Genomic DNA, 21,315 nt, shown 5'->3' on the forward strand with positions numbered 1-21,315 from the left:
TTCATGGGAAAGCAACACAACCCAGAATTGCTTTTGCAATTAGGCAGTTAGCACAACAGTTAGTCAATGTAAATCCCAACAGCCAATTCCCAACCTCAGCCAACATTAGTTCCCACAATATTCCCTCCATGACTTCTACGCCTGATAATAATGCCTTTTTTCCTTTTCTTTTTTAAGTCTGTACACAATTTGGAGACATCTATTGAAAAGGTGGAAGGAACAGAACACCGGTAAAGGCTTTCTGACCTCAAAAGCCATCCATCAAAGGCTCCAATTCAAAGTGTCAAAGTCTTTTTGTGTCAGACAATGGAGGAGCGCCTCCACTGGGGAGTGGGAGGAAGTATTGGACTTGTTTGATGTAACTGTAGATGCTCGGAGGTGATACTGCTTTAGTCACCTTTGTCGCCCACTGCACACTCTTTTTGGTTTGAAAAGAGACCACCAGATACTCGCTTCCTGTTGGGACGAAGAATAGAATGGCCTTTAATGTGTATTTACTGGACACAACATTAGGTACACCAAATGACAAAAACAATAACAAAAATATTAAAAATATAATTTAAAAATATATTTTAGTGTAAGAAATATTTTCCCATTGAGAACAATGAATAAATTCCAGGGTGAAACTTTCCCCAATTTATGTAATTCCATGTGGAAAAATTGTCAATTAGTCATTTTTTTTGTTAAAATTATACCTTAAAATAACATTACAGTAATTTATCTTTAAAAAGTAAGAAGGGTGTAATCAAAAAATATATAAAAAGTTGTATCACAAATGCGATCTAGTTACCTGACAGTCATAAAAAAAATAAAACTACAATACATAAACACAACAAACTAGTTTCCCGCAGGAGTCACTATTTTTTCTCCTCTCAAATGTTGTGTAAAAAAATCCAAAGAAAAAGTAAAACCTTGTGTGATGCGATAACCTCTTTCTTTGGAAAAATTTTGCCTATTAATTCATTCTGCAAAGTTTGATGAAAACAGAAACATACAAACATAAAGGCAATTTTTCCCATTGGAAATAATGTCAATCCAACAAATCTATTCCAGACGCACAAAAATATTAACAAAAATACATTTTATTATAGGTTTACATGCAGAAAAGATTGTTATAATTGTTGTTTGTTGTTTTGTTAAATGTTAATATTGCTGGCACTCAACTTCTTTTAGCCCCGTGGTGGGTTATTTAGCAGTTATACTGGGAAACTGGGTACTCGATTTTACAGAACAATACAATACAGGACAAATAGAATAGTTACTTTAGGGCAATGTTGTGCAATAACTAAACAGTGTATAGAAACAGAGGAAAAATATTGGTGAAGATTTTGGGCAAAAACTGACGTATGGGAAAAAACCCAACGATTTTTGGGCACAAACGTCTCTCAAACAAACAAAAGTCAAAGAAAAAGCCAAAACATTCAGTCCTTTGATCCTGGCTGATGTGTGATCTCATGTGAAAGGCTACCTCTCAAACAACAACATTTTCCACTGTTTTGTATGACATTGGATTTTTTTTTTTTTTCAGATCTGATCAGCTGTGCCTAACTTCCGACCACCTACGTGGCCATTCTGTGTTAGAACGAGCTAACAGAAACTGCGACATGGTCACACTGCAGCAATGGCACACAAGCGTTCTGCATTTTCTATTCAATTTTACAACACGGTGACTCTCCAGAAGTCCACTTAACTTGCAGTTAATTAAAGGGGGAATAAAACACCCCTCATACAAAGCGCTTTTAGAGCAACTTAACCCTGATGTTCCATTTCCTGTGCTGCAGTAAAAAAAATGCATGGTGAGGGTCAAGGGCCCAGTTAAAGTACACAGTGTATAATTTTTTATAGTTTGTTCCCAGAGGGGCTGCTGGTGCCAGCCGGGCTCCAGACAGCATAGACTACATAGACAGAGATCACTTTCAGTCCTTTTTGTGTCAGTCTTTGTGAATGGGGGCGGAGGAAGAGTGTTCTTTTAGGATGCTATAAAGAGAAGATGTGCTCACTCACTCACTCAGTCAGCACTCACACACACACAGGCAGAGTGGAACTTCATTCGCGATTCCGCATTTTTTAACTACCCTCCTCTTTTACACAAAAACTCCACAAATGCTCACATTTTTGCTTGCTGTGTGATCTTGCGGGAGAACAAACGCAATCATCGGCACACAGCTTGCACACTTTGCCAACTCTTTTTCCTTCCAATTGGGGCTTTTTAAATTCCAAAGGATGCTGGTCTCCACTTGGAATAAATGCTGGCTGTTGCTGCTCCTTGCCACCGCTGTGCGGATGGGGACGTGCCAGGTACCGGAGGGGCGCCCTAAGCTTAACTCTATCAAGCCGGTTCTACTTGCAGCGGAGGAGATAGAGGTGCCCACTGCAGCTGCCTCCAACCGCTCGGCCACTGCGCACGCAAGCACCGGCAAGAAGCACAGCATCTTTGCACAGGTAATGACCTCATTATGGCTCATTTATACATTTATGAACTAATATTTAACCTGCAATACAAGACTTGCGTCCAATATTGTGATTTTTGCAACGATAATGTCCATTATTTAACATTTTTCATCATTCCAGGAGATAAACCATATCTCATTAGTAGGCAAAGTACCAGAGCAATAATAAACATTATGGTTAAATTAATACTTGCATTAACTATAATATCTAAAAGTGGACATTTTGGATACATTTTTGATTGAGTGTACCTAATTTTCAATAACTTTTCATTAAACTTCCACAAAATTTAGTACAACAGCATAATGTTGTCATACTTTGAAGGTAAAGACAGCAACACACAGTAGGTCTGACTATATAGATTTACAGTGTAAAGACTGAAAAGCGACCCTGATTGATTGATGATGGAGAAAGTGAGAAAGTGAGGTTGCAGAAGGGGGCAGAAAACAGAAATGAGCCGACATATTTCAGGGATTTTGTGGGGGAAATAGTGACAATATTGCATAGAAAATAAAAATGCTACTTAATTTCCATAAAATACATCAAAATCTATGTATCTTTAAAGTAATGTGAGAATCTCTGAATGTTCTGAACTCCTCTTTCTATGCCAGTGTCTGAATTAAGACTAAATAACAATGGTGCAACTTCCCATAGCTTTAACATGTAGTGCTTCTTTATATACAAGAAAATGCTGCACATCAATAAAAACAACCTCTTTATGCAACTTTAATGTTAAGTATTCCCGTTAATCCCTCTGGGAAAGTGTTGAAACAAATCAAAATACAGGTTAAGCATAGTCCTGTTTGTAAGTAACAGTGTATTTAAGTGGCAGCAGTTTAACATTAAAAGAGACTACCCTTTTCTGTGCATGGTTATCCCCTGGCTCCCCTCCTCATAAAGCCTAATTGCCTTTCAGACGCGACGCCACTGTGTGCACTTCCACAATAAATCATTAATGGCAGCAGAAATGTGAGAAAAAGTTAACACCAATGGCCCCCACACTCCTGCGTTTACTTGTCGGGACGTTTTAACGTCATTCGAATGATCCTCGCTGGGATTATGGGATTGTGACATCGGGGATATCATTTTACCCACAATCTAATCCATACTTGCAGTTATCAGTCCATGCTGTTTCAACTCGTGAGTGACATCATGTACTTCCCCAAAAAGGAGGATGTTCGTCAGTAAATTATGGGGAAAAGAGAGGAGGGGGGCATGACAAAAACTGTGCTTCATCTTCCCAAAATATGTCAAATAAACTACAATGGGGATTGAGTTGAATACATGTAATGTTTCATGCTCAGTAGTTCAACTGGCGGCGCATAAGTTCGGTTTAAAATTTGGGAATGATTAACATTTTTTGCAACAGAGTTCAAAAACCGCAAACCACTCATGTTAAATAGGAGTATTTTTGCAGTCGATCCAGCAGAATGCTCCTTCCATATCGAGGACGGTGACTGTCATTTTTGCAGTAGGTACTTAAAAACAAACATCAAACATCTTTGACTAGCAGTAGGTACTTAAAAACAAACATCAAACATCTTTGACTAGCAGTAGGTACTTAAACAGCAAATCAAGCGTTTGCGATAACTTGAAATGAGTCTTTTACAACGCTGGAATCTTGGCCCGCTAATCTTTGCAGAATTGTTATAATTCAGCCACATTGGAGGGTTTACAGCATCGCAATAGGATTAATTTTGCTTTTATGTAGCCATTCAGAGGTGGACTTCCTGCTGTGTTTTAGATCATTGTCCTGCTACAGAACCCAAGTTGGTTTCAAGTGGTCACAACACACATTGTCCTTTAGGATGTTTTGGTAGACCCCAGTATTCATGGTTCACTTTATCACAGCAAGTCTTCCAGGTCCTCAAGCAGCAAAACAGCTCCAGACCATCACACTACCACCACCATATTTTACTGTTAGTATGACGTTCTTTTTCTGAAATGCGGCGTTACCATATAAACACACCTTCCAATAAGTTGAACTTTTGGTATTGGGGAACATCAAGATGTTTTTTGTGCCCCAATGTACTTTTTGTTCAGCAGTGGTTTTGGTCTTGTTACACTGCAATGCAGGCCATTTTTGCCCAGTGTCTTTTTATGGTAAAGTCATGAACACTGACCTTAACTAAGGCAAGTGAGTACTGCAGTTCTTTGAATGTTGTAATTTGTGTAGCATTAACTTTTTGGTAGTGATCTGAGGCTTATGAGCGCGGCAGGTGTGTGTCTTGTGAAGCTAGTCGCTACAATCAGCGCAACAATGTTACTACTACTAATAATAATAATAGCAATGTTGCTGTAACTTGGTTAATATGCCCTTCAGATTATATGTAAATTGAGTGTTGTTGGCGTTTTCTGGAGTGTTTTCGGATGGCTATATAACAGTTTGCCATTGCGTGCATTCTTAGTCTTTTTTTAGCTGTTTTATATCTTTATAATGCACAGAAAAGAGAACTGTCTTGCATAAAGATTGTGGATGATGGGCAAAATTCCCCAAAAAAGTGCAGTTTTGCTTTAAAAACAGCCGACCTGCCATAAGAAGAATTTTTGACTTGCGTTTTTGTAGGACGTACTTCAGAAGACTTGCCATATACATAGAGGATCTTTGGCTAGGATTTTTGCAGTTGGTCCTTAAAAGCAGCAGAACCCTCGGTCATGTAGAGAATAATTTGATTAGCATTTTTTGAAGTAGGTACTTAAAACAGCCGACCTGGCATGTAGAGAATCTTTTGGGGGATTTTTTTGAAGCTTTGGTGATTGGCTGCATGGGAGATGGACTGCCATTGCTGTGTCATGCTGCTGTTGAGTTGCTGTGGCAGCAAGTTTTTCAAAAATATTTAAATTTACTGTCCGTAACCTCAACATTAGGGTCGTTTTCACAGGCTTAAACATGAAAAGCATTCATTTAAATACCTTTCTCTTAGTCTTTTCTTCCTGTCCTTATCTGTCAAGTGGTAAAAGGGTAGACAGGCAATTCTAGTGAATGTTTTTCAAAAGAAAGCATAGTGGAACGTAGGGCTCATCCAGTTAACATTTGCTATTAAACATTACAAATACTGTATAGAATAAATAAAAATGACATGCAAAAGACTGGTACAAGTGAACGCATAATTATTGTTATAGATATAGGCATCTTAACGCTGACATAGTATCTGTAATCGGGATAATATATCATCAACAAAAAGTGACCCACACTACCTTTGTGATCGCCATAATGGCCACTCTGATATAGCATATACTATAGCATAAAGTAGGACCACACTGTATTACAAACCATACAAAATTGTTAATCCTCTCATTGAAATGACAAAAGAAGCAAATGGGTTAAGAAAGAAGCTGTACGCTATTGATGAAGGTGACCATCAAGGACTTCACCTTGTAAAGAGGGGTCTTGGTGTATGTACAGTATGTATGTCTGCCGACTTTCCAGAAATACTGCCCTCCTGTGGGGTTTCAGTAGTAAAACATGTCCAGTACAATTAAATGGGAAGCGTTGACCCCCAAAAAAGCATGCTCGGTTCATTCTAAAGCCTCTTATTGAGCGTGCAAAGGTAAAGAGTTAAATAAAAGGCGACAGTGCATACAGCAGATGAGAGATGTGTCCTTTTTTTTTTAAACCTGTTTTTGATTTATTCCGCTCATAAATGGCTCTCAATGTTAAGGGATGCTGAGGTCCAGTCATGTTAAGCCAAATTATTTGGCCCAGGCCCAGCTGTGGCTTCAACTTTACAACTGTGGAAAACCTCCTGGTAGCAAAAACACTCAGTATGTGTGTGTGCATACGTAGCTGCTGCCATAAATGCCATTATAAGCCATCCACACTTGGACATGCCTCATTTTTACTGGTGGCAGACTGGTGGTCTGTATAGCAAAGCGCGCTACATATTATCACGGCGGCCGAGGGACAAGCAGGCGTTCAAATTTGAGGTCTGGCAGGCTTGTGTGAGGTTTTCATGTTCTACTCACTAAACGTAGAAGAGAAGAGCAGCTTTTGAAAATAATTTCTGGCTATGACAAGCTGCTTTCAGCACTTTGCAGCACCGTCAAACATGTCAGAGGCTGTGCTGCGGACAGCTGAAATGTTCATATTTTTCATATATTACACACATTCTTAATTGTTATAGGTGTGAATAAATAATGCAAACAAAACAACAGTGCAAAAGTAATTGGTGTTGCAGTCGGTGCCTCATGCATCAACTATCTTCATGATAGTCGATACACAATTGTGGCGTGGTTTGACTGATTGTGAACTGTGGCATCACTACTTTGAATGATAATACATGTAATACGGAAGTGGCAGTGCACGAGGCAGGATTGGAACCATACATTAAGCTGTGTTCCAGCGTCATTTGCTCACGACGTGTGTTGTTGTTTTTCATCAAAGTTCAACATCTGCTGCTTTGGTAATGTCCAAGAATAAGTCATAGTAAGTCTACATTTGATAAAAGCTACTTAAGATTTGTGAGAACAAACCAGGATCGTTTCATATGACTTCCATCAAAACGTGATAGCAGAGCCTATTTTAGAAATTCACTCCTTCCCGGAACTGTAGTTCTTTTAGCGTAAACATAAAAGCTAATCTACCGCAATCTGCAATCTATTTTACATGTCTCGTTACATAACTACACAACATAAATGATTAGTAGTAGCAGCTACAACTGCTGTCATTATTTTAACTAATAATTTTGACATTTTGTTTACATTTGGCCAGATCACTGTCAAATATATTGTATGTCAGATTGTATACAACAAGTCTGTACTTTAATATGATGTAGTGGCTGAAGCCAAAGCAGTCATGTCAGTTCTTGGCTAGCTTTAGAGAACTTGTAAACTTTAGTCTCGCTCTATAAAAAGTTACAAAACAAAATAAAGCTTGACCCGGAGCCTTTACTTGTGGGTGGCACAAAGGGAACGATTTCCTCGTAGTCGTCACCATGCAGTGAGAACATCAGTCAGTGAGCTTTACCTTGATTTCATTCTGTGCGCTACTATCAACGAGGGTTTCGCCTTCCCCCTCGCTCCAAAGAAACGACTGTTAAGTGATCCTAATGAGCTGTGAAGGGCAAGGAGAGGTGTGGCGGCTTGTTAGCGCCCATTAGTCAGTCTCCTGTCTCGCAGTCTTTCCAGTCTGCCGGTCCCTTGGGTGCCAGTAGGGCCCCAACCTGGAGCCAGTAGGGCCCTCCTCTTAATGAGAGAGGCAATCATAAATGTGATTTAAGACAACAAGTCAGTATGTCTGTGTACCTTAAAGGGGAACCATTATGCTCATTTTCCGTGCTTTGTATTGAGTTGTGGACTCCTAGAGAGTAGCTACACACAATAACACATACAGAACGCTTTCTAGATCTTCCAGATTTTGCACCTCTTTCCATGAAATTCCTGCTTTCAACCCAAACGGCCTGTTTCATTTATATCGATACAACGATACATCCCTCCTCTAGTTTCCCCCACGTCGTTGTGATTGGTCACATTCTCTAGCACTCCTGAGGACTTCCGGATACATAGGTTCACGTTTACCAAGTGCAGGCAATCTGCAGCCCATATAAGGAAGTCCGAATCGATACACTTGGATATGCTGAAAAGTAGCTTGTATAGCAGTGCAGATTTCCTATCCACTAAAAATGGAATAGTCACTGTTTGGTATACTCACAAGAATAATGGCTGTACACGGACTACTCTAAAGTATATCCAAGTTTACTTTCTATCGTAAGTCTGGTGGGAAACTGCACCCCCATGCCACTGACATGAGTGTTTTTCCCAGCAAAGTTCCATTGAGCTATACAGTGGAATGATGTTTTGCTAGTAAATAGGGGTTCAGTAAATCTCTATGAGAGATTGCTGATCCCGCAGCACGAGTGCAGCACGAGTCGAGGCCAATCGGGGGGCTTCCCTCATGCTGCTGCCTCTGTCTCCATCCTTATCGCCGCAGCCAGCATGTGGCAAGATGGCGTAAATAGCTCTCAGGGCCACTTCCTGTGCAGGATCTAAAGGCTGCATGCGCTTTTATGTGTCCAGGAAAAATAAGGGAGCGACAGATGACTGAGATGCATCCCAATTGAGTTGCCTTGAAAGTAGCGAATGAGGCTTTTAAAAATATGGCAAGATAAGGGCAGATAATCACATTGGAAGGAAGTGAGGGAGGGGGGGAATGGGAGGCTTGAATCATCAGCATATTTCAAAGACTTGGCCTGCAGTTTGAGCTGTGATGGAAGAGGTGTGGCACCATTTTTCTTGCACACTCACCAAAGCCACTGTAATGGATCCAAGCCTGCTGACTGACCAGAGAGACAGATTAAGATATGTGCTGCGATGAAGTATTAGCAGGTGTTCACCTCCATTTGTCTTCATATTGAAATAACAGCATATTTTTCACGTCCTCCACCATATTTACCACCTTAGATTAGATAACACAGCAATTTATTGATAAAAAACATGGCATGACACCACACGTATGACTTAAGTCGCTTATTTCCAAAGGAAACAATTCCTACAATTACCTCTTTTTCAAGCAAACAAAATATTAGCATATAGCTGAGTAGTTGCAGTTAGCACATTAGCATGAGCTAGTTAAATATTACAAGATGAACATATCATTGTTATCCATTTATACAGACACCTGTGCCGTTATTCTGTGTGCTAAAACAGCACATTTTGGAGTGGCCTTTTATTGTGGCCAGCCTGTCTTATCAAGTTTTTGATATGCCATACCTGTGAGGTGGCTGGGGTAGTGAGGAATCATGACAAATGTTCAGTGACATAGACTTAGACAGATTTGAGAACAATACTTGAGATTGTGCTAGGCCTTTTATGTACATAAAGACAGTTTTACATCTTTGAGGTGAAATCATGAAAAGTTGGTCCAAAAACAATATTTTGTTGAGTGTATTTGTTACGTTGCTACTAGACAAACTAACAAGTTTTTGCCTGACTTTAATGTCAAAACCTACCAACTTACCTACCCATCCACCCATTCATCCATCATCAAGAGATCTAGCAGTTAGCAGTTTAGCATTAGCAAGCTAAGTGCTAAAAGAAAAACAATATTTAAAAATATAAAAATCATATTTTCCATTCTTATATCTCAAATCTGTCTATCGAGGTAGCATACTTAGAAGTAGCAGCAGTGAACGCTAGTGTGTGTTAGCTTGTGTAAACAGCCTCTTGTAATGAAAATCTTACAGTGCATTTCTCCTAAGTCGATGTTGTTGTTGTTTTAAGAAGTCGGATTCCTTACATGTGGTTTAGCCTCACTTTGTTTTCGCTTACGCAAAATTTGACTTCAGACAAATTTCCAGTAAGAACGCGGTTTCGCTTTGTAAATAATCTGGCTCATTAGCGTGATTCGTCATTTGTCCTGAGTGTAACTTGTCGTTTTTGTTCTTCTTAGACGTTCAATAAAAAAAATGACATGTATGAAACTGAAATCCATTAAGGTTGTGCGTCATCCAATGTTATTTTATTAAGAATTCAATAAAGAAGGCTGATTATCCACATAGTAACCGCCTTAGCAAACAGCTAGCTTGACGCTGCCCATTGTTTGAGGAAGATATGCTACAAACATTTTGCAAGTATCTTTGCTAAGCTAGGCTAGCTGTCGTCGCCTCTGTGATGGATGAAGTCTCAATTTAATATCCCCTTTCATTTCCTCGCACTCGTATCATTGCCTCCATGTGTTTGACTAACAACTTCCAACGCGTTGAAGTATTAGTATTGTTCGAGATGGATTGAAACATGTGGCGTACATTTACCTTTGGAATGATTCTTATTTTGAGTGACACAGCCTTGATGACCAGGAATACCCCTTTTCTTTAAAAGGAAGTTGGCAATTTGAAGTGGCACAGAATGATTTGGAAATTCCTTCAAGTTTGTTTTTGGTTCATGTTCACTTGTGGTGAACCGCACTGTATCCGATCTGTCAGTGTCAAATGTGGCGACAGTCCAAACATGTTGTTCTAATGTCGGAGAATCCAAAGTCATCATATCCTGCTGTGTCATCCTAGTTTTTTTTTTTTTTTTTTGAATGGCTGCTGTGTTGCGCAAATGTCCTGACAAGTGCGTCCATCCGATGCAATACAAAAGAGCCAAAAATCAAAGTGATCATCATCAAACGGAATAAAGATGTTACAGCTGCTTGACTGGAATGGAACGCCGTCTTGACCTGGAACCGATCCAGAGATTGGCGCGGCTCCAAATGAACTCCTCTCACTTGATTTGTGATACACATCATGTCTAAGTCCTTTGGCCTCGGTTCCAACATCACGTACACGTGTAAGGAATTATACCAAGACACCACTTCCTCTAAAGGCCTTTACTCTGGGCTCATTTTTAGGGTACATTTACTTAGTTGGTTTCCCCGTTAATCTCTCTTATCTTAGTGATTAATACGCAACAGGAAGCAAAACAGACCTTTGTGGATGACATTAATAACGATCTAGCAGGCTACAGGACAAACGACTTAATCTGATCATTTACACGCTAAACTGTTTTCCGGTTTATTAGCTGTAGTTACGTTAACATTCTGTGGTTGATTGGTTCATTGGTCTGTTCACATAACATAACATAGTTTGCAACCGTACCGAGATCATCACCTCTGGATGGTGAGAGTTCCTCAACCACCAAGGCCTGGTTCATATATGCAAAAAATACAAAGAAGTATCTTATACTTTGCCGTCACATCGAGGTCAAAGTTGGACGCCCGTAATTATGTCGCTCCTGCTTGTTGTTTGTGTTTTCTTTTCAGATAAAAGTGAAAAGGAACTACTAGAGTTGTGAATGACAAACCGGTGCGACTGGATATCCGGTTTGACAAATGAAAGATTTGCCTGCACGACATCAACATACATTAATCTCAGAATCAAGTCGAATAGTATCGTTTGTACACTGCATCCAGTCGAACGACGAAGGAATTGGGTAAAAATGTCAACCACACATCACGGTTGGGGTCTACCGGTCTAGCACATCGAATTTTCACACTGTAGTACACATCAACACTAGCGGTGCATGGGTTCCATGTAGTATTATCCCATTTGGTATCTGAACATTGAGCCGTTGCGACGTCTCAAGCTCTTAGGCACAACAAGTCGACTGTGTTTGGCAGGGTGAGTCACACAGACAGACAATGTTGGTTTTAGGATATGACAACAATCTGTCTCTGCAATGACTTGAAAACATCATTGAAAACCATTGATACAGCCATCTATGTTCTATACTGCTTACACTCTTCAAGGTAACAATCTGGGAATATTCTCTGGACTATGAAGTCCTATGACTATGACTATGAAGTCAGCTATGTGAGCCACTAGACTGTTCAAGTCCTAATGCCATGATCAATACTAGGGCTGCAGCTAGTATTATCGATTTTTATAACTGAGGTTTTCATTCATTCATTCATTCATTTTCTACTGCTTATCCTCATGAAGGTCGCGGGGAGTGCTGGAGCCTATCCCAGCTGTCTTCGGGCGAGAGGCGGGGTACACCCTGGACTGGTCGCTAGCCAATCACAGAGCACATATAGACAAACAACCATTCACACTCACATTTATACCTATGGACAATTTGAAGTCGCCAATTAACCTAGCATGTTTTTGGAATGTGGGAGGAAACCGGAGTACCCGGAGAACACCCACGCATGCACGGGGAGAACATGCAAACTCCACACAGAGATGGCCGAGGGTGGGATTGAACTCAGGTCTCCGAGCTGTGAGGTTTGCGCGCTAACCACTCGTCCACCGTGCAGCCCCGAGGAAATGATCAGAATAATCGTTATTATCACTAATCAATACCATCTCGTCAACTTTGGTCAAAAGTTGTGTTGAAAGTAACTGCTGTGTATGATGGAGTTTGCAAGAATAAATACAGTCTGAATGACGTGAATGTATGTCTTTTGTTTTTTGTCAGCAGGTGTATCCGTGCAGCAATGACAAGGAGTGCAGCGTGGGAAGTTATTGCCACAGTCCTCAGCAAACCCCCTCTCGCTGCCTGGCATGCCGCAGGAGGAAGAAGCGATGCCATCGAGACGCCATGTGCTGTCCCGGCAATCGCTGCAATAACTGTATGTCCCAGAAATGTAAACAAAAAAAGGACAGGTTTGAGTACCTTTTTTTTACGTCTGCTAATGCTCTTTCTTTACCAGATATTTGTGTTGCTATCTCTGAGAGCGTGATCTCGCCTCATATCTCCGCCTTGGATGAACACAACAAGCTCTCTGCTAAAGACCACAGCTGGAGGAAAAGTGGGAAAACACATGCCAAGCATTCTCTCAAAGGTACAACTTCATCTTTAAATGTAACCGCAGGAACGCCTTTCACATATTGCGTGTCAGCCTGTTTAAAATGGACATGCGTTGTACGATTCTAGACGTTTCAAATTACAACTCACACACGGCTGGAGCAAATTCCCTGTGACAGAAAGTCAAAGATAACTGGAGCACTCCATGTCTCCAAGCAAAAGCCACAAGCTATGTTGACAACTGCCTCACTCCTCATATTTAAATCCACGTGAAGCCAAAGTATAGGCTGCCGTGAAGAAACCGCAACCCCCAACGTTGTTTCTGCACTTAGTGAAGGTCATTAAAACGCAGACACAAAACACTGCACGACACCACATAATGCGAGCTTGTCAGAAAAGTAGCTAATAAATCGCATGTCACTAGATCCTTAGCCTTAAAGGGCGCAAGAAAAGAGCAGAGAAACAATTTTATGTGGTGCCAGTTTAGACATTTTCTAGCACAATTGCAATTTAAAAATGGTCTGTACGTTCTTTTCCAGGACCAAAAAGTTGCAGGTATGTTCCGAAATTGTTAAGTGTGCAAGAGCAGACCTTTTGAGGGTACCACCATCATGCCCAAGTACATGTTTTACATTTAGTCTGCAGACTAAATGAAAACAGAGATGATCTTGCCCAAACATTTGTCCGACATTGGATATTCTGACCAATACCAGCGCATCATAGCAATTTTAGGGAAACATCCATTCATTCATTTTCTACCACTTTTTCCTCACGAGGGTCGCGGGGGTGTTGGAACCTATCCCAGCTGTCTTCGGGCGAGAGGCCGACCCTGACCCTGGACTGGTCGCCAGCCAATCACAGGGCACATATAGACAAACGACCATTCACACTCACATTCATACCTATGGACAATTTGGAGTCGCCAATTAACCTAGCATGTTTATGGAATGTGGGAGGAAACCCACACATGCACGGGGAGAACATGCAAACTCCACACAGAGATGGCTGAGGGTGGATTTGAACCCTGGTCTCCTGGTTGTGAGGTCTGCGTGCTAACCACTCGACCGCTGTGCCTCCATTTTAGGGATACATTGGCACAAAAAAAGCAAAGACACAATAAAACATGGAGCTAATTTAGACATTTTGCAGCAAAAATCTTGATTCTCAAGAAGTCCAAACCGGTTTATACTTCCCCAAGGACCAAAAAGGTAAAGGCATATTCCCAAGTTGTGCATCAAGGGTAAAAAAAGCTTACATCTTTGGAACATAGTACATATACCTTTTTGTTCCTGGAGAATCCCTGAGATGTCTAAACTAGGGGTGTGAATCTCAGCACTGAGGACGATTCGATGCACTGATGCACTGCCAGCGATACGATACTTTAACGATACATGGAATTTTCTGGCGATACGATTCACCCTCTTTACGATACAATATGATGCGATAATCATTTAGTTCAAATCAATGCGATCCGTACGATATGGTGCAATTTCTTGCAATATGATGCAATTCAACACGACGCAAATAAGCAAAGGAAAAGAAATGGAATTCAATATGGTCCTACAAAAAGGATTTGGCTTTATTCCTTATAGGCACTTGGCAGTAAATTCAACTAAGACCCTCAAACAATGCACAACAATGAGCCAATTCAAGAAACAATACAAGCAGTTGATGTTTGCTAAATACAAGGATGAAGAGTCTTGAACCAGTCATGATGTGCTATATATATCACTGTAGGAGCTATTTATTGGTGTGTTCCTAGGTTTCTGATATCTGTTGATTTATTTTTTGTTGTTGTTGTTTTGTTTGGATTACTTGATAATATTTTCTTGTTATTTATTTATTTGTTTATCTATCATATTTTGTTGGGGTTAATTAGTAGTTAATTTCTGGGTTAATTTCATTGGATAACACCCTGGGCACCTGCAATATATTTAGGTAGGCAGTGCTCACAGGACCAGCATGCACCGGGGTGGGCCTATGGTTTTTGTACCAGCGCAAGAGAGGCAACAGAAAAAGGCCCTTGTTCCTTTTTTATTTGTTTGCTTGCTTGGTAATAAAAGGAAAGAAGAAACGGAACAGGATTGTTTGGACAATGACTCTTTTGCCTGCGTAAAACAAAACCCATGGTGCATCAGTGGCCGTTTGATTATAAGTTACATTTATTATTTTAGTGAAGGACAAATAGCCACTACAATCACTATATTGACACTTGCTATGGTACCCATTATGTCATTGTATGGTCATATCACCTCATACTTCAGTACGTGATAAAAAAAACGTAAACTATATTAGGAAAGCAGGAAGTGAACAAACGTAAAAGTTACTGATTGTAAAAGTACCAGATGGAGGTGTAGGATTTAATAAGCTTTGCTTCTTCCTACTCCTTTTGGACATGTGGAACTGTGAAATGATTATGTGATGCATTCAATTGTAATCTGATGCATGTTCAAATGAAAAAAAAAAAAACATTACCATTACCATTACCAAAGTGCTGTTTGTCTTTTTTTTACTGTGCACCACTTCTTGATAATCGTTTTTGCCATCTTAAAACAGCAACAACTTTTACGCTCACTTTAACATCGGCTATGCACATTACAATAGCAGTGGTTCATTGGTGCAGTAAAACAATTAAACAATAATTACTGCCGTAAAAAATACAGTACGCAGCAACAGCAAATTTAAAGTGACACTTTCAACAGTGCAATCAATGTTTGTTTATATTCCTGTCTGCTAAACATACTGCTAATATGAATGAGCCAGGGGGTTTGCTAATTGAGTAGTAAGGAGCATAAAGTGGAAAACAACTTATACACTTTTAAAATTGTTTAAAAATTCAGGAAGAAGCCAACTGCTCTGCTGTTCTAATGTCACTTGCTCAGATGGGGGGGGCACTTGTTGCAGGGACGGACAAATAGCTTCTGGACAATTTGGAAAGCAGTGGGGAATCCACTGACCTGATTTGCTTGGTTTTTCCACGGTGTCCGACGAGGAACTAGACGTGCTGCCGTTGTACGGCTTCTTAAAGCGGCATTCTTTGAAAATGACGGACGCTTTGTCGAGCTTTTTCGCCGTTCTTTGAGAATCCGTAGTGTTTCCAAACATAGGATTTAAACGTTGCGGGTGGGTTAAATATAGAAACTTCCTCGCTGCTGCTTTCGTGCGAACTTCCATGCTGTTTTACAAGTAGTTTTAAATGCCTCGCGGCTTCCGTCCGTATTCAATACAAAATGATAATGCTGGTGCATTCATTGCACCTGGGGAACAGCATAGGGGACGAAGTTGAACATTAATAAAATGGCGCTTGCTTCGGATTTTATAACCACAAACGCATCGAGATTAATCTAGATTTAACCCGTCACTTGCATCCATACTAGCGGTAGGCAAAACCGTTCATTTCAGTGAACCGGTTCATTCAGTAAAAAGACCCGTTCATTTCGGTCAATTGGTCGTTAGCTGGTGATCTCCCCCTGTGCATAGACCCGGTCAGCCGTGTCGAGTCAGTCCGTCCATTCATGTTCACGTTCGTTCCGACTCAACAGCTCAATAACACGTGATGACTAGTGGTGTGTCGGTCATGAACGAACGGATCAAATTAAGTAATTCTTTTTTGTGAACGGAATGAACGAGGTCAATCTCTCGGTCTTTCAGTAAGCTAACCCCACCCACCCACAGAGCGCGGCGACAGTCAAGCACGCAGATAGTCCCACCCTGCAAAAGGAACCGTGAACTGACTCTCCAGCCAATCAAAAAAAGCATTTGCAACTGAACGGACTGAACGGGTATTTTAGGGACCTCGTTCATTTCGTTCACAAAAAAGAACTACTTCTTTTCACCGTTTGTTCATGACCGACACACCACTAATCCATACCCAGTGAATGAGCAGATGCACTCACATCTATCGCACATGCGAATCTAAGCATCGATCAATATCGATTATTTTCCACACTTTTAGTATAAACTGGCACCATGCCGTGTTACCTTCTGACCAAGAAAATGACAAGAAAACATACTTGAACCTTTTTTGACTTGGAAAAACAAAAAGTTACTTGGAGTGTAACCACAAACCACAACCGCTTAACCCCAGCCTAATTCATCTCATACCCACTGTCACAGGTCATGAAGGCGACCCTTGCTTGCGTACCTCCGACTGCTCTGAGGGCTATTGCTGCGCCCGTCACTTCTGGACCAAAATCTGCAAGCCGGTGTTGCGACTGGGCGAGGTGTGCACTAAGCAGAGAAAGAAAGGCTCTCACAACTTGGAGATCTTCCAGCGCTGCGACTGTGCCAAGGGCCTCTCTTGCAAGGTGTGGAAAGATACCACCTCCTCATCCAAGTCCAGACTCCACATGTGCCAGAAGATCTGAAGACGCAGGAGGCTAGCCTTTATTACTTTTATTTGATTTATTTTTTCCCTTAAAGAAATGGCGTATAGACAGACAGAAGGGACTGTGTGGTGCCGTACTTCACCTCTATGCCAGCTTGTGCTGCTGTGGACTGAGTCCAGGCTGTGGAGAGACCACAGAGAAGCCACATTATTATTTTAATTACGATTACGACCGTCCAGTACATTCCTCATGATGCTGCAAAATTCATTTGCTTTTGAATACTGTGTGAGAGGTTTTTCCATGCTGGGTTGTCTGAATATGTAAATGATCATGCACTGTGCCATGCAGGACCATACCAACCGGTCCAAACTAAAAGGCTATTGTGGGTGAAACAAATGGAATTATGTCAACAAGAACAACACAATAATATGCACTACTTATTTGACTAAAATAAATATACGCCATCATTAGATTAGCTTTTTGCTACACCTCAGCTGTGGACCCTCATCTATAAAAATGTGTGCGGAAATCGAACTAAAAGTAATGTAATGAAACCCAAAATGTGCATACAATTTGTGGTTGATAGATTCCACCTTGAGGAACTCCGCCTCAAGTTATGACCTTTTCCACGCTTCCACTACACCATAGAAGGTCAATGCAAAGTAACTCATGACGAGAAAGAAGCGGAATTATTGGGAATAGTATCATATTTGGGAGACACAACATTGGCATAACAAATAAAAGATGGGCTGAGTGACAACATGTCCGCCGTCATCTGTCTCAACAGAGCAGGGCCATAAAAAAGGCATTTTTTTACATCAAACTATGAGGTATATTGTAATTATTTTATTCATAAATGTTCCTATTGATGACAAACTTTAATTTCTCTTAGTCGGGATATTATACAGTCATTAGTAATGGTATTTAAATAACAACCCACATGTTTTAAGTCAATAATTATGTGTTTTTTTCATGCCAATATGGATAAATCTTTATTGACTTCTATTAGATGTTTATTTCATTCATTCATTCATTCATTCATTCATTTTCTATAAAGCTTATCCTCACGAGGGTTGTGCTGGAGCCTATCCCAGCTGTTTTCAGACGAGAGGCGGGGTACACCCTGGACTGGTCGCCAGCCAATCACAGGGCACATATACATAAACAACCTTTCTAACATATAATTTCACGGCACCACACCTTATTGCTAACTTTTCGGCCCCATTTTGTGCATATGCAAACTTTATTTGTGAGGCCCCCGGACACTTCTGCAGTATTATACCCCACAATCTCTGTCTTCATTTGGATAAAATTGCTGTTTTCTAGTGTTTCTGATTACAACATTTTGTAATACACTGCTAGAAATGATTAAAATAAACACCCAACCGTTAACCCTACATTGCCGTGTCGCCTTAGCGCCTTCAGACTTCACTCGGATAAAATAACAAGAAGGTAAACACAGAAGATCATAATCTTGTTTTTCATGAAGTGAAAGCAGTAGTCCCTATTTTTTTATTCACATATCCCTTTTCTTGTCATTTTGTAAGCATCTATAATATAGATAAGCTCTTATATTGTAAATAGAGTGGAAGTGATGATAATGTATTTAAGAAACAGTGTATATCATGTACATATAAGAAGATATAAAGCCTAAATGGCACCGTCAAATAATCTAGGTGAGTGAAGATTGAATGGATGAAATGGGGCTAAAACACACAGCGGATGTCTTAGACCAGGGGTGGGCAAACTTTTTGACTCGCGGGCCGCATTGATATAACAAAATTTCCGGGGGGGGCAGACTATATATTGTACACGAAACAGTCCACATGGTATTATTGTATCTGTAAAATTGTCATGCAATCTGCTATTATTATTTATTATTTTATATTTATATTTAAATATTTTAAAAATAATAAAATATTATAATAATTAAAATAAAATTAAAATAATAATAATTATATTATTATTACGTAAAATATGCAAATATAACAATATTATTATATATAATTATATAATAATTAGCATTAATATAATAAATATAATAATCATAATAGTTATAATAATAATATAATAATAATTATTTTAATTTTTATTATTATTATGTGCTTGTGTCTCTTTTTTCAGGAGCACTTTGTAAACAACAGACCATGTCAAACAACGAAATTGATACAACCATCAAAAGGTTGGCTCAGGCCATGATGCCAGGTTGTATGTTGAGTTTAAATTAAATACTTTTGAAAGATTGGGCGGGCCGTATTCAAACACTTGGCGGGCCGGATGTGGCCCCCGGGCCGTAGTTTGCCCACCCCTGTCTTAGACTGATTATATAGAGTACTTGGCAGGTGCATCATAAAGGACACAATAGACAGATACATTGTGTAAATGGTATTTACATGGTGTCCAATTAAATACTGTTTTATGTGAATAATTCCTATCGATTTGCTTTTTGCATAAATGCAGTGATGAATTAAAGAATGTATTTTGTATTAATGGACTGAGTATTGTTTTTAATCGCCTCCTGCATAAACACTGAACTCAAAGATCCTCTATATGACAGAGTTGCTGTTTTTATGGATGTCGTGAAAACTGTTCTGGTGATTTTAGGAGTCTTGAGGGCTGGTCTGATGTCATTCATGGTTCGGTTTTAGACTTCAGGGGCCGCCAGTTGACTACCCCTGATTTACGACAATGGTATATGCAATATGAACATATTTTCCATATGTTCCCGAACATTTAACGAAACCGCTTTGTGTGTTTACATGGCCTGAAAAGTTTCACTCAAGATGTTTGATGTGGACATGAAGCACATCCAAATACTTCATGCGCAAGTTATGAATGAGACAAACAATTTCCACATCTGCACAACAGCTCACATGCATGCACGACTTCTTATCCGACCCAAATATAAAAATAAAATAAACACAATTTGACTAGCGGCCTCATTTGAATTTAAACACGCTTCCTGGCTCACCAAAAGTATGTTTTTGTGTTAATGACTTTCTAATGTGGCGATGCAAAACAAAGGCTACAGTGCACTGGAAGCTTTTGGGAGGAATAACAAGCCTGCACAAAATAACATTGAAGGAGGAAAATATTTCAAAGAAAAGGAAATAACAGCAGAAAGAAATACACTTGATGGCTAACATATTGTGTGCACGGAATATCAATGATGCGTGGACAAATCTGCTTCGTAGCCTGAACAAGGGCTGTCAAATATAAACCAAATATCCTTCAAAATGGATTTTCTAAAGTACCAAAGTTGTAACAGAGGCGGGAATTCTTTTTTTTTTTTTTTACTTTTACATTGAAACTGTATCCACCAACGTGACTTTCAGTGCTATTGTGGCTCACTTGAGGCTCCAAAATAGTCAGATACGATCTGTACACAACACGTCAACACACACGACGCACAAAGTAAGCTAGCTACTGCACCATGTGTTCATACAAATATCTATCTATACACAATACCTACGGATGAGTGGTTTGCGCGCAGGCCACACAGCTAGGAGACCCGAGTTCGATTCCACCCTCGGCCATCTCTGTTTACATGTTTCATGCTAGGTTAATTGGCGACTCCAAATTGTCCATAGGTATGAATGTGAGTGTGAATGGTTGTTTGTCTATATGTGCCCTGTGATTGGCTGGCCACCAGTCCAGGGTGTGCCCCGCCTCTCACCCCGAAGACATCTGGGATAGGCTCCAGCACCCCCTTTGATCTACATAAAAAAAAACATCCATATATTCCAGTCACAAGGCATGCTGGGTAACTTATGGTATCACAACATTTTGCCATGTTTGTCACATTTTTGCTTAATTGCTAAATATTTAACTATATTGTTCAAACATACATATAGTAGTTGTTGAAGCTGGACTACCCAGCATGCCTTGCGGGCATTTGGAAATAACAGTTTTAAGTTACGTGTTATGTTTAGCACATAGTTGGTGTTTATCACCCACTTAGTAGTAGCTGGTTTATGTGATGCGTTAAAGTGCTGTGGATGTGTTGTGTTTTCGTTTTGTCCCACTGTGAGCAAGTGTGTTCTTCTGTTTGATGACAGCCAAAATGTTTAACCCAATGTAGACCCTGATTCAAGACGTTTGCCCTAGTACCGATGTCGTCGATTGATGACCTTTTAAATGACGTTAGATCGACATATAAGCAGTAGAAAATGAATAAATGAATGAATGAATGAATGTTGTCCGGAATGGCAAATTGGCATCAATGTAGTTGGATCATAGAATCCAATATAGGATCTATAGGATCCAATATATGATCGTAGTATCATAGGATTTTTTTTTATTGTTGTTGTCT

General features: G+C 40.0%; 2 protein-coding genes across 3 annotated transcripts in view; one reads left to right on the plus strand and one right to left on the minus strand.

Moving 5' to 3' along the window:
• sgms2a (sphingomyelin synthase 2a) overlaps positions 1-16,059 on the minus strand; it is a 56,063-nt gene extending 40,004 nt beyond the window's left edge. Inside the window, exon 1 of the mRNA XM_058070837.1 lies at positions 15,633-16,059. The gene's annotated coding sequence lies outside the window, so the exon portion shown is untranslated. The remainder of the gene's footprint in view (positions 1-15,632) is intronic.
• Positions 1,989-19,590, plus strand: dkk2 (dickkopf WNT signaling pathway inhibitor 2). 2 transcript variants are annotated; one of them, XM_058070868.1, is made up of 4 exons: positions 1,989-2,442; positions 12,349-12,499; positions 12,581-12,712; positions 16,792-19,590. In XM_058070868.1, exons 1-4 carry the CDS (start codon positions 2,224-2,226, stop codon positions 17,040-17,042), a joined length of 753 nt encoding a protein of 250 aa, XP_057926851.1. In that variant the 5' UTR covers positions 1,989-2,223; the 3' UTR covers positions 17,043-19,590. The 2 variants fall into 2 exon arrangements, with proteins under 2 accessions (XP_057926851.1, XP_057926842.1); XM_058070859.1 differs by having other exon boundaries at positions 12,346-12,499; positions 16,792-19,589.
• The last annotated feature ends 1,725 nt before the right edge of the window (positions 19,591-21,315 follow it).

This window comes from Doryrhamphus excisus, chromosome 1 (genome assembly GCF_030265055.1).
Source record: "Doryrhamphus excisus isolate RoL2022-K1 chromosome 1, RoL_Dexc_1.0, whole genome shotgun sequence".
Lineage (NCBI taxonomy): Eukaryota > Metazoa > Chordata > Actinopteri > Syngnathiformes > Syngnathidae > Doryrhamphus > Doryrhamphus excisus.

Coding starts and splice junctions, on each gene's coding strand:
- dkk2 (XM_058070859.1), top strand. CDS start 2,224: ATGCTGGTCTCCACTTGGAATAAATGCTGGCTGTTGCTGCTCCTTGCC. Junction 2,443..12,345: donor AGCACAGCATCTTTGCACAG/GTAATGACCTCA, acceptor GTTTTTTGTCAG/CAGGTGTATCCGTGCAGCAA. Junction 12,713..16,791: donor TGCCAAGCATTCTCTCAAAG/GTACAACTTCAT, acceptor CCACTGTCACAG/GTCATGAAGGCGACCCTTGC.